We start from the raw sequence: 14,521 nt of genomic DNA on the forward strand, positions 1-14,521 counted from the left end.
ATCATACTGCACAGTAGTTCCATTATTTCTGAGCTAGCTCTTAATTAGTCCCTTGTCCATACTATTGCCCCATAGCCCTGCAAATATACCGTTTGCCTGTGTATATCCAAGTGTACATTGAAAGTTACGACTGAAGCTGCTTTCACTGCCCTTTCAATCATAACAACTCATTGTATAATACAGAATTCTCATTTCCTCTCTGGTTCTTTTGCCAGTTATCTCAAATCTTTGTACTCTGCTTGCAAGTAAGTTTCTCCTTATTCACACAACAAACAAAAAATTAAGTCGCACTGTAACCTTTACTGTTACAGCAAATTAAACACCCCAGTTTGTCTTGTCAAATTAACTCCTTCCTCTTTGGTAAAATCCCTTTGCACCATCCTGAAGGTCTTGACATTCACCCTAAAGTGTGGTGTGTAGAAATGGGCACAATACCTGATCCAAGGCACAGCCAGTGTTTCACACTCTGCCTAAGTATATGTGATCATTGGCTTTCTAATAGAATTCTAAACTCGCCTTAAAAAGAAATCCAGTCATTTACAAAAGAAGTTCCAGAGATTAAGACCTTAAATTATGAAGATTAAGATTGGAGAAGTTAGAATTGAGGCCTTGGGAGAAAAGAAGGTTGAGAGGAAATGTTCTGGATAGTGTGGATATGGAAAAACCATTCCCACTGTAAAAAAAAATGGAGAATGAGTGGGCACAGATTTAAAGTAATTGATAAAAAAAAGCAAAAGTAACAGGAGGTAAAACAATTTCATACACTGAGTAGCTAGGATCTGGATTGTAATGCCTGAATACATAGTGGAGGCTAGTTCAATTGCAGCATTAAAAGGAGAATTAGAATGTTGTCTAAAAGAAACAATATGTGGGATTACAGGGAGATGTGAAATCGGCTGAATAGCCTCCTTATGCACTGTACCAATTCTGAGATTAATTTGTTGCTCCTTATGGAATCCTGCTATGTGCAAAATGTCTGTTATTCCCCCTCTATGACAACTGTGACTACATTTCAAAAGTATTTTATTGGCATTAGAACAGTCTAAGGCAGTGAGAGCTGTTCTCTAAATGTAATTGTTTTTTTCTTACCATCCTAACAGAATGAAAGGCTCTGTTTATCAACCATAAGTACAGTGAATGTGGACAATCCTGAAATCCAATTTCTAGTCAGTGCTAATTGCACAGGTCTCACTGTGATACTGTAATACCAGAGTGGATGGTGTAGAGAACAGATCCATCACTGATGTACCAGAATGCTCTTCTGTAATTACAGTTAAAAAGAACACTTAGCTTGAACACATTTCCAGTGTAACTCTGTGAATGCTTGAACCAAGAAAACAAGATATCTATTAATTCCCAAGGTAATACTTTACTCTGATGAGCGCGAAACTTGTTTTACAAAGCTACCCAAAAAAGGGTCTTGAATTAAAATACCGATAAACTTCTCTACTGACCCCTACACACACTGAGACATAAATATGTCAGTGAAAGAAGTTGTACAGTTATAATTTTATCATTGTCTAAAATCCATAGTAATACAATAAGATTCCCAGAAATAAGTTCGATTTTCAAGGTAGTTCTTCATGGAAGATATGTGAATATTGACTATTCTTTACAGTACACAAGTAACTGGACTGGGTCTAAACAAAATACTTGCAAGCATGTGCAAAAAGGTAGAAAGTCCAAATAAAAGTGGCAAGTTAGAATCTGATTACATGATTGAGAAAAGTTCTGCATTAAACAGTCAACTTAATAATTTACTTGGATTCCACCCAAAGAAAACAGGAAAGGTTTAAAAGCATGTTTATCAAATCATTAAGCTTGGTAGCTAATGTCAGGGAGTGTATTTTCTGTTGTTTTGCAGAATATATCAGAATGTGGAAAGCCAAAGAACGTGTACACAATCCAAGATCTGATGTAAACGATAAGAGTGGGGTTTGGGCATTCTACAGTTTTAAAAATGTTTACATCTGTATTTAATACCACCTTTCCCAAATAGCATTTCACACAACATACAGTTGTGTTTTAGTTTATTTTCTCATCAGCAAGATATCTGCAGTGTGCTGTTAATTTATTAAGGTCCAAAGTTGCAAAGGTTTACAACATAATACTGGAACAGATTTGTGCTATGAATAGAACTGTGTCAATCCTGAGACGGAATGTCCAAAACTGCTCTAATCTCTAGCTGCAATCAATCCAAAATTCAAAGCTGCTTTCAAAAGTTTACTTTTAAATATGCAGGACATCAGTGTAGAAAGTTAGATTTTTGTCTGAAAGTGTAGAATTTAACTTCTTAAAAATGTAGGCATGACCTCTAAAATTAAAGAACTCTAACGTAATCTCAATTTTCTGTCATGGCAGAAGTGAGCAAAGACAGGAGGTAACGATTTTCTTCCAACTAGAATATACAGAGCCTGTAAGTACAAAGTTTGACACATGAATACTGAGAAATACTGAGAATATGGGGTACTAGGTGGAATGCAATCTTGTCACCATGAATGTTGGGGAGTGGATATTGTCACCAAAGAATGGCTTCAGCACCTTGGATGTTAAAAGCGTATAAAAGCAGTGAGGAAAATCCAGCAGCTTGGGGCTAAATGCACAATGTTGGTCATGAAAGGGAGTGGCACAGGCTGGGTGATAATCACTACTTTAAAACAAAAGGCTGAATCTGGAAGCAATGAAAGGGAGGTGCAGTAAAAATAACATGGTCACTAACATTCATCTTTTCAAGGTGGTGAGGATTTATTTCCACACTGAATGATTGCTCTTTTGCTGTGTTGTGATTAATCTCTCTGTCACTACTAAAACAGGAGCAGGCAGCGGAAAATTCTAAAAAAATCAAAGCTCAGAATCATCTTTTTAAAAAAAATCATATCAGTGACCAAGTCATGAGGCCTGAACTAATTGGAAACAGACTTGTCAACACCATCCAAGGCACTTATGAAAATGAGATAGGGTGGAAAACCATTGCCAAGAGGATTAAACCAGCAAAGAAACTTGTGTGTAACAGCATTATACTTTCAGTAACTGTAACTGGTACATAGGCAATAATTTTATTGCCTGTACTTATTTTACAGTCTGCTCAAAGCAGAAGAAAAGTAATTAAAATGTTTTACTTCTAAAGTGAGCAAGTACTTTTACAGTTTGTTTAAGATAAGACACCTAGGAGAAGTAGGCTCTTCACCCCTTCCAGTCTGCTCCACCATTCAATAAGATCATGGCTGATCTGATAACCCTCACCTCTACTTTCCAGCCTTGGCCCCATATTCCCTGACTCCCTTAATGATTAGAAATCTCTCTCTCTGCCTTGACTATACTTATTCACCCAATCTCAATAGCCCTCTGTAGTAAAGAATTCCACAGATTTGTTACCTCTGAAGAAATCTCTCCTTCTCTCTGTCTTAAATGTGCAACCCCTTATTCTGAGATTACTTCCACTGGTCCTAGATTCTCTCCACATCTGTCAAGTACCCTGAAGAATGAGGCACAGTGGTAATGTCACTGGACTAGTAATCCAGATGGCTAGGCTAATACCACGAGGACACAGGTTCAAATCCCACCATGGCAGCTAGTGAAATTTGAATTCAATAAAAACTTAAGTTAGAAGACAGCTTAATGGCGACCGTACATCCACTGTCAATTGTTTATTATACATTATTCAGAATTGTTTTCCTGAACAGGATTGTGTTAAATTCAGCCCAGACCACAGGCAAGCACTGTAGAGAGCTGGCCAGTTAGGTAGGAATTTGTTCTGGTTAATTCCCAGCTGATGGGCTTTGCCTGTGAGAAATAAACAAGGTTCAGAATCAAGAATCACAAGGTGACAAAATCTTGGAAAGGTTATGGGTTAATTAAAAATCAAGTGGACAGCAATGCAAAACAGTCAACTAGATATGCCTAAAGCAGCAGGGTGCAATCTATGAGTCATTTGCATTTCAGTCAGAAAGGCAATAAGAGAAATTTCACTATAACTTATACATAATGGCTCCAGAATACACAGAAAGGCAATTAACATGACGTTACGCCATTGCTTGTTCAAAACACCAGAAGTTCCAAAATTAAAGTTATGCTGCCCCCCAGTGACACAAAGTTGAAAGATTTTTTCATGCTAATACTTGCCCCTCCTGAAGATGGCAAAACTTCGGTGAGATAGGGCTCACAAGCTCTCTGGTAACTTGGTCAGGTTTCCATCACATAAGAATTGTAAAGAGACTAACCAGTCAAGAAGAGAATCACAATGGAGCTTAAATAACATGCACATAACCAAGTACGCTTCCAGTATTAGAGCGATAGCAATTTGCTTTCTCCAATTGTATAGCCCATCTTCCTCAAGAATGAGGTTAGTCAACTCAACATGGCTTGGGACCTGAATCTAGGAACTTCACCAATCTGAACTTCAGATACAGAGTGAATAAATCCACTTAGACAATCTCAAATGGGGTTTATGTTGTCACCTAATATCATCTGAATGTCTTGAAGTCAATGTTTCTAATAATGAACTTGAAAGACTAATAATAGTCCAGTCTACATCAGTTACAGTTAAATGCCTATGTCCCCACAGCCAGGTGCAACAATATAAACCCAGTATTAAAAAGCAGTATCTCACAAAATCAGAGCAGTAACCTTCCCGCCGAATTAGCTCGTCACAGTAATGTTACACAAAACTGAAAAGTTGAGGACTTCCACATGCTGATTGCTGGACCCAGCTATGCTGACCATACTACAAGACACATGCTTTCAATAGGGTGCAAAAAGCAGCAGGCAAGCAGTCAGAGTTCAACAAAGACAGCAGCAGCAACAATGCTATACTGTTCCCAGTAAGGTGCATAAAGAGTTATAAAGGACAAGCTGTGGTGATCTGGCAGGTACTACACACAGATAAAGCACGTCTGTGATGGTTAAATGTATCAACAGCATGAAACGAAGTCACATAGACTACGAAGGATGTAGGTTGCAAACCTATATAAGGAAAGTATATAGTACTGTCATTGCAGGAGGAGGAAAAATCTGTAACTGATCATTATTCAGCAGTTGTCTCATCCTGAAAAGTTCAAGTGCATGTAAATCAGACAAGGACATTAAAGAGAGTGGCTATAATTCAACCAAGTTTGAATGCCCTTCCACTTGTTATTTGCTCAGAGTGAAAGCTGGTACTGCAGATGTTCATGGAACTAATATTCTAATGGAAATCACAATCTTCTGAATACAAGGGGGGAAAAGAAGAACATTTCTGATATGTATAAATGTCATTTATTACAACGTTGATCAAAGGACATATTCAGGTCAATAGGCCGGGACTAATTTCACTGAAGCATAAGAGATTAAGGGGTGACCTTATAATGGTTTATAAGATCATGAGGGGCATAGATAAGGTGGAGAGGAAGGGTCTTTTCCCTATTGTTGGGGGATAGTAGAGGGCATATTTTTAAGGTGAGAGGAGAAAAGTTTAAAAAGGACATCAGGGGGCAACATTTTTTTATACAGAGAGTGGTTAGCATGTGGAATGAACTGCCAGAGGAAGTGGTGGATGCAAGTACAGTTACAATGGTTAAAGACATTTGGATAAGTACGTGAATAGGAAAGGTTTAGTGGGATATAGGCCAAATACCGGCAGGTGGGACTAATTTAGTTTGGGAACATGGTCAGCATGGACAAGTTGGACCAAAGGGTCTGTTTCCATGCTGTATGACTCTATGACTAAGACTATGATTGTATTACATGGTTTCAGCTACAATCACAAGAGAAGCTGTCCAGCTAACTCAAATAGATTATCAACAGAATTAATCACATATCGCTCCTCGATCACAGTGTTTTCTAATTCCATTCAAATCATACCTCAGTTGGAAATCGTAAGATGTTCTGAACTTCTTGGACTGCAAAACCCAAAGAACTTTTGTTGTTACTATCAATGTTCTTCTGGCAAGCTTAACAGTTAACTGTTTGTCTCTCCAGAAACAGCTACTATGTGTTACACACTTATTTGAAGTTTGGAAATAAAATAGTTGGTGGGCTCATCAATTGATTATGCTTTAAATCTAATTGGTACACAGATCATTTGATTAGTAATGTGGGTATAAGCATAAATATTAATTGTAAATACAGAGAAGTGAACAAATATACTAGAAATGTTAAGCTAGGATTACCACACCGATGTTGTGTTTAGCAGCATCAGTTGTCAGTGTTTGATTTTTTTTACTAGCTCAGCAACTGTCACGGTAGTGGCTACTGAGTGACAAGGCTTATGTTTACCAGACAGCTTCAATCCTGCTCTTCTGCACATTCATCAATGTCAGTAAGGTTGCAGCATGAATTTTTACTTATTTTTAGAATACATGCAGGAGAACTGAAAGATTCTAATGAAGTAAACCATGCTGAAGTTCATTTGTGTATGTACTGCAGAATGCACACCATTCTAACATCTGTCCACAAAAATGGGTTAGTAGCTGCTCTTAGCCATGTAGTTCATCTGTGTACTGCATTTCACTGTTTATGTTGTTAAACAAAAGAATTAACATTATGTTCTAGGCCACTATATAGTGTTTAAAGAATAAGCACCTATAAAGTGGATTTTAAAGTGATGTCACAATAATATTAATCCAATTACAGAATGCTAAAGTCCCATTTGACATTCAGGATAACTTTAATATGGGGTTTCCCTTCAATAATCACTACTGCCCTTCAACTTGTATCTTTGTATTTTGAAAGTCTTTCCTTCACTTGTGCTAGTTTGTGTATTTCTGCAAGAAGTGACATGGACAGATATAAACAGTTGCACAAAGCAGGTCTTTTATCTTCCTTCTCTCAGCACACATCCTTGAAATACTTGAGGGCTATTCACAGTTCTTGTTATACATCATAGCACAATAAAATGGTGTCATATAAAGTACTAATTAAAACACAATAACCAAAAGTATCAGACTTAGTGAACTGGGAATGGATAAGGTCAACATTCATACAACTCTACAATAAATGATGTGCTGAATGACTTCCTCTGAACTGTAACAATTCTGTAAAAAAAGTATTTTTATAGTCTGTGGGTCTCAGTTCGCTGTGCAAGGAATGGAATAAGGAGTGGCTGGAAAATTGATGATTCACTCCATTCAGTTGTTGGGCAAAGGTGAGAGGGAGAAGGTCTCTGTGCAGCACAGACAGACAGAGTGAGAACGAGAGAGAGTTGATTATGAATAAATCTAATCTGCATTATATTCAACCCAAACTATTTTCTGGATGAACAGTTCATTATGAATTACCAAGTCTATGGTCGAATGTCATTGTGAACACTATAGCAAACATACGTTCACTTCCAAATCTGTGGTTCCTTCTTTTATAGTCAATCACTTTTCAAGTACAAGTAGTTCACCATAATGCGATAGTTGCGTTCTTACGTGATCTCGCGCTATAGAAAATCAAGTTATAGGAAAATCTCTATAGAAAACTGCTATACAGCACCTGTACAGCAGGAAGTTCATGTTGTCCAAACAGCGTTCACTACTCATCAATCAGTTACAGTCAATTCGCATGAATGAAACATGCATTACAGCAGAACTACCTGAATTGGATTCAGCCTAAACAACGCAAGCTCACCCCTTTAAGTAATGGTTGCTGTGATTCTATAAATATTGTACTCTGAACCGAATATGGATGACAACCAGGTGAAATGTGAAATTTACCTTACTAATTTCATCAATCAATATTTGCAGGGGTCAGAGACCTTTAAAGCAAAAATAAAAATGCTCTGATGGAAAAACTGAAGCATGGTTGTGTTTATTAAGAACTTGTGAGAAGATAGATGGGGCTCAAGACCATCATTATCTAAAATTGGTTTTTATACCTAAAATGCATGATTTTTGGAATATGTGCTATCGTTTATCCTTCATATCAAACATAATAGGTGGTAACGGCCCAGATTTTGTGTCTTTTTTGTGACATAACAATTCACCACTGACCTCAAAGAACGCTTTCTACAAAGTGTCAAAAAGATGCAACATTTCGAAGGTTTTTACAGTGAGACTAACAACATAGGAGTGGAAGTTCTCAAATGATTTGCCATTGACTGCAGTCTGAGAGTGCCTCTATAGAAACAGTGACAAAACTGGCTTTTTTTTTCCTCAACACATACTAGCATTATTTCAACACTAGCCTTTGACTTTGAGACCTGGGTTTAAATTTTGCTAAGATTTGTATTCCTTGGTGAGTCCACAGTATAAGCTTACTTTCAGGATTCTGATCCTTCATGCAAACGTTGACACAAGTCTAGAGATGAGTTTAGATATCTAACAGAATAGCACAATTATTAGTTGCTGTAACTGACTCGGACATTATCGTTGGAAACAAAGGGCAACAATTAAACTTCCGGGACTGCAGCTTTGTAGGTGAGATAAACTGATTACAGAGAGACTGGAGTACAATTATTTGCACAGATCAGCCAGTGACAAACTGGAATAAGATAAATTTGTAAATACATTCTGCTTGGTCATTGTAGACATCAGATCACATCCTAAGTACTAAAGAACTATGGAAATAAGCACTTGGGACAGAGTTTATCACAGCTGAAGATGTTTGGACCAACTAACTTCATGAGACTAGAGCAGAGATTTTATTTGGAGTAACAAGCTTTGAATCAGATACAACTGTCTAACCGTCCTCCGCTGTATACAGAAAAAAGGTCAGACAATATTCAGGATATGTCTTCCAGCAAAACAGGAGCTACTGTTCTTAAAAGCTTGCTGTGCCCGTTCTATCAGTCACTTATAAAATGAAGCAAAAAAATCTTTATTCTGTATGCTTTTCAAAATAGCTGTGAGAAATAACTTCAAATCTATTTTTCATCCTGCTAACATTTTATTTTAGTAGAGGTTGCAGCAGTTTACTGCCCAGTGCAAAAGTTGGTACAAGGTGAAATTTTTCCATCACCAGTATTGAGAGCACACTGACAATATGTGGCACATCAAGCCACAGAGTGAAGTGCATCTGTGACTCTGGCACAAGAATGTGCTTTAATACCAATCTTAGACATTGACAATTAACATAGGATTATGCTGTGGGCCTTTGTCCACAGGCTACCTGGATTAAGACAACCCAGCTGCTTAATAGTGTACAATGCATGTGTGGGGTTGATATGGGCTTTAGCTCATCATCAACCATTCATAACCTTCATAACACTTAAACCCTATTAACATTACTGGGAAAAGCTTTCAAAACCTGAACAAAAATATAACAGTAAAAACCACTGAAGATTCATTTTTAGAACTTTACAATTTAAAACGTACACAGCAGAAGCTCCCAAGCTGTGGTACTTGAACACCTTAGGCATCTGCATGGAGGTTTGGGTACACCACAGAAGCTGTCTAATGGTGGATTCTATTTAATAATTTTATTTGTGAAAACACAGACATATGCAGATGATGGTGCACAAAGCCCTCTACCTCTAATGACAGTACAGTACACTGTGGTGTCATGCATCGAGAAACTACCCAGTACTCTGGAGCCCAGAACTAAGGCAGGTTTCCTTTTGTATAAGAACTAATCAGCTGGGGTGTTTGGTGAAAAGTGAAGCTAGCCAAAAGTAGGTAGCATGAAGAGGAGAACATAAAGAAATTATGACTCAAACCATCTTCTCATTGGTTTCAGGATTTGATTCTCCCTTGGGGAATTCACAAGTATCACTTACCACACCAAACACGTGCTCGTGTTCAAACAAATAATCTCATTTGCAATATTAATAGTGAGTAGTTATATAATGTTATTCCTTCATATTGTACGTTGGTATTATAATTTGTATAATGTTTGGGCACTGAAAGAGTTAACATATTAACCCTGTTTGTTGGGTAAGTGTAATGCAAGCAGCTGGCAGTTCTGGAAGAGGGAACATAAAGGGAGGCGATGGTCTCGTGATATTATTGCTGGACTGTTAATCCAGTGACCCAGAAAACATTTTGGGAACCCAGGCTCAAATCCCGCCTCGGCAGTTGGTGGAATTTGAATTCAATAAAATATCTGGAATTAAGAATCTAATAATGACCATAAATCCATTGTTGATTGTCGGAGAAACCCATCTGGTTCACTAATATCCTTTAGGGAAGGAAACTGCCATCCTTACCTGGTCTGGCATACACGTGACTCCATACCCACAGCAATGTGGTTGACTCTGAACTGCCCTCTGGGCAATTAAGGATGGGCAATAAATGCTGCCAAGCCAGCGATGCCCAAATCCCGTTAATGAATAAACAAAAACAGTACAAGCTTGGGAAGCTTGGTTGTACAAGATAGAAGGCTGAACATTTCTCCCCAAACAAATGCACTGTGTGGTGTGATATAAAGCCAATCCAGGCCCAGATTTGATCACTGACGTGCTGAGCTAATTGATGAAAATAAAGGTAACACATTGACCACAACACAACAATATTCCTGGGATTATTCCAAATGAGAAGGGGACAGAACTTTCATATCAGCTTTTCTTAATTCATAACACTCTTGCTTCTGCGTTAGATAGTTGTGGATTTCAGCTCTGCATCAGGATTTTATAACATGATCAAGCATCGAGAATACTGCATTATTTGAGGTGCTGGTGTTTAATTAGGTTATAATAAGGCGCTATATTAACGCAAGTATCAATTCAATCAGGGGTGTGATTTCAGATCACTATCCAGTCAACCCCAGCCTCACCCTCACCAAATCCAAAACCCAGAAGTGTACAACTGGGAAAGAACAAAGGAGGCTCAGCTTATGGACGTTCACCACAACAGATCATCCTAACACTCAGCAAGAAGGTTAACATGAGTAGATACAGTGAGCTCCAACATAACATTGCATTCTTGAGAACGGTGTTTTCAGAATCAGCATCAAATAGGTAAAAAAATTACTCCCACCAGGGAGGTTGGGTTAGATATACATATAACTGCAATCTTTGAATCTTTCCCTAAAATCTGCCAGACACCAATCACTTGGCAATAGATTCTTCAGTTTACAAAAAATTTAGTGATCGTTAAAGCAGACCATACCATCATATGTTAAATGTGAATACATTTCAACTTTGCACTGCTTACTTTCTGATTCACAATATATGCTTTGAAATATAAAAATCATCATTCAAGGGAACAAAGCCTTTACTTAGAACAAAAAAGAATATTTAGAAAATGATATTTGAAATGTTTACTTCTTTCTGTAAATACCCTCACTGAGCATACAATTGGGACAAACTAACAATGAAATAATATTAAGGAAGATCAGCCCTGTGCCCCATATGCATATCCATTCGATACTGGACACACCCAACCTATAAAATGACTTCCCATCTGTCCAGACATGGACACAAGTGGTTAAATGTCAGTTGTGATTCAGTCTTAGCACTCTCATCTAAGTCAGAAGGTTGTGGGTTCAGGTCCCATTCCTGGCACAAGCATAGTGTCTAGACTAGATCTCAAGTGCAGCATTGTTGGGGATGTCGTTTTCAGATCAGATGCTAAACCAAGATGCCCATCTCTTCTATCAGGTGAGTGTAAAGGGTGCATTAAAATTCCACGGAAGGGGAAGGCAATGCTTCCCCATGTCCCAGCCAACACCTGTCCCTCAACCAACAACTAAAAACAGATTACCTGACTATCATCACACTCCAATTTGTGGGAGCTTGCTGTACATAGGTCGACTGCTGGGTTTCCCACATGTCAACAGTGGCCATACTTCAAGAACACTGAAGAGTTAAACAAAAATAAACCCAAAGAACGACGGATGCTGCGCATCAGAAGTAAAAACAGAAATTGGAGAAACTCCACAGGTCTGGTAGCGTCTATGGAGAAAAAAACAAAGTTAACGTTTTGGGTCCAGTGACCCTTGTTCAGTCTGGATTTGAAATGTCAACTCTATTTTCATTCTACAGATGCTGCCAGACCTGCTGAGTTTCTCCATCAATTTCTGTTTTTGTTACTTTAAAGTGATGTGTGATATTCTGAAAGAAGCTATAGAAATACAAGTCTTTCTTGTAAATCTCAGAGATTACTGAATCCAAACTTGGTACAGAAAGTAAAACACACTGACAGTTATCAGCAAATGTTTACATTTTAAAATGTTCAGATTGCAGACTGGGTTTTATAGAGCACTGACATTTCTTACAAACAAGTGTAGGGAACTGTTCAGGATTAATTGCAAATTGCATTATATAGAGTGCCATGTGCATGTAACAACTAAGTGTTTTGCATCACGATGTATATTGTACCTGACTTAAGTAGCAAGACTCAGTCACTCTGGGAGAATTTCTGGGAGCAGGCCTATAAAGCATTTGAAATGGTGATCTCCAAAACTACAAAACCATCTTAGTCACGCAGTTCACCTCTTGCAACATACCCTACAAAGGAGACATCCCCAAACAATGTAATCACCTTAGCATCTCCAATGAGGGGACACATGGTATGAGAAACAGTAGGAAATGGCACTGAAGAGGTTTTGCAGAGTTAAGAATGAGAAATGTGTGAGGGATGTATTAAAGTACATAAGTCTTAGCCACTCCTGGCAGGAGGGGGAAATGGGGTTTTAAACAGGAATTTGACTAATTTTCTCGGCCTATTTAGGCAGTGGTGTCCTGGATCTTTGACAATTTTGGCTGTACATACTCATTTAAATTGCTAGACCCAGTACACAGTAGAGTTTTCTGTACATACCTCGAAGAATGCGTTCCTCGTGGCATCGGAGAAAGTCCCAGATTCGAACTGTGCCGTCATCAGAACATGTGGCAAATTTATTATCCGTAGGTGAGAAACTGTTACATGAAGACACACAGTAGGGGAAAAGAGGTCAGCATTTAACAGGAGCCGAACGGAGCCCAATCTGGAACACCCTCACACAAGCGTTCTGTACAAATGGACTCCAGAAGTTAACTAGAACAACCACAATGCTTTATGTTGAAATCTCGATTATTTGCCAATGTGGAATAGGATCCACCCCCACAGCAAATAAGAAATTGGCAGACAATCGAAAGTTCCCTTATACTTAGTTTGATGTCAAGTTTCAGATATCTTTAATCAACCTGTTCAGAAGTTTTATAACACACCTCTGGAACAGGTGGGACTTGAACCCAGGCCTTCGGGCTCAGAAGGAGGGGACACTGCCACTGCACCACAAGGGCCTATGATACCAAGTTTTAAATTTGCAGTGATTTATTTAGAATAATTAATCAAAAATAATTAATTGTGTGCACACAATAGACCCACAACTTTGTATTTAAGCACAAGTACCATAAATACCATAAAATAAATACATCAACTCCAGCTGAACTCCTAGATCCAATGGCCTGACCCTAATTGGATCCCAGACACAAAGTGCTGAACCTCACTGAGCTCCAGACACAAAGTCACAACTCACATTGTGCCTACAGAACTCGAAGTATATCGTTAGAACAATGTGCTCTAACCAATGCCAATCATTCAGAACACACTTAAGTCTTTTGGATCCAGAAGCTGTGAAAATTCCACTTGAGAACATTTCACTATGTCTTCATCCTGAAATGCTACATTACTACACCAGAACTCCTGTGAAGTTATAAATGGGTATAACTGAGTGTCTTATATGGGTATACCTGTAATTGAGGTTCCACTGTACTAAACAAAGACTTAAGTGCTGAGCTTCTGTACACCAATGAAAGTGCATGCACTGATGCTATCAAGGAGATGAAGAAACTACACCTTCATCAGAGAGAGGACAGCATGGCACCTTAGTACATAATGCTCCTTGGAGTCCATGTGCAAACGCTGTTCTGAATGGCAGTAATGTTAAATAGCTTCATGTATTTTTCTATTTAACATTTCCTAAAAGCACTTTATACAAGCATTAACCCCAAGTTATATCATTCACATAAGCAGGGAAAAAGAGGGAAATTAGAAAACAATACTAAATGCTAAGATTGCGGAAATCGCATCAGGGAACAAGACGGGCAAAGGGAAAGTGACCACCCAATTTCACTGTCCAAATTTAGCAAAAAATAATGTGATGTGTACTTCAAAAACGAGGTATCTTCAGTAGCCTAGTTTAAACAATGTTTTTTTGACTCGAGATGTAAAAGATATCTGCAAATATGAAATCTAAAGGTGCAAGTGTCACATTGCAAGTATTTGACATTCAAAAGGTGTAGCTCATTTAGCCACACTTGGTGCAAGCACTTCAGTGTTGCACGTCTAGTCTAAAATGTTTCTAAACATATTAATTAACATTGATGTATGCTGCTGCTGGTTTACTGATCATTTTTTTCTGGCTATTTACTCTCAGTTGCTGTCTCAGGTCTGCTGTGCCAAAACACCACAGCCCAACAAGCAGAGAATTGGACATGGAATGGAGTTAACCTGACACTACAGACATTAAAGAACAGTTTGAAACAGACCCCTTCCCTAGGAACAATGGGAAATACTTCACCTCTGCTAAGTGGATTGTTTTGGCTCCATTTTCAAAATGGAAAAGCTTTAGAATGATCTAATACTTCAAGGTAGTCAGTCACAATACTGGAAAAAAATGTGACATCGTTTTCTCGATGTAA

At 38.2% G+C, this 14,521-nt stretch overlaps 1 protein-coding gene across 3 annotated transcripts in view; it reads right to left on the minus strand.

Annotated features, from left to right (window-relative positions):
- Nucleotides 1-14,521, minus strand: part of wdr33 (WD repeat domain 33) — a 104,470-nt gene that overhangs the window by 47,058 nt on the left and 42,891 nt on the right. For 2 of the 3 annotated variants that reach the window (XM_020511131.2, XM_048604225.1), the window contains one exon: nucleotides 12,657-12,754. In XM_020511131.2, coding sequence (XP_020366720.2) covers nucleotides 12,657-12,754 — 98 coding nt within the window. Of the gene's footprint in view, nucleotides 1-3,632; nucleotides 3,784-12,656; nucleotides 12,755-14,521 lie in introns of those variants that run through there. The other variant, XM_048604226.1, reaches the window with a different exon arrangement.

This window comes from Rhincodon typus, chromosome 13, assembly GCF_021869965.1.
Source record: "Rhincodon typus isolate 14 chromosome 13, sRhiTyp1.1, whole genome shotgun sequence".
Classification (NCBI taxonomy): Eukaryota; Metazoa; Chordata; class Chondrichthyes; order Orectolobiformes; family Rhincodontidae; genus Rhincodon; species Rhincodon typus.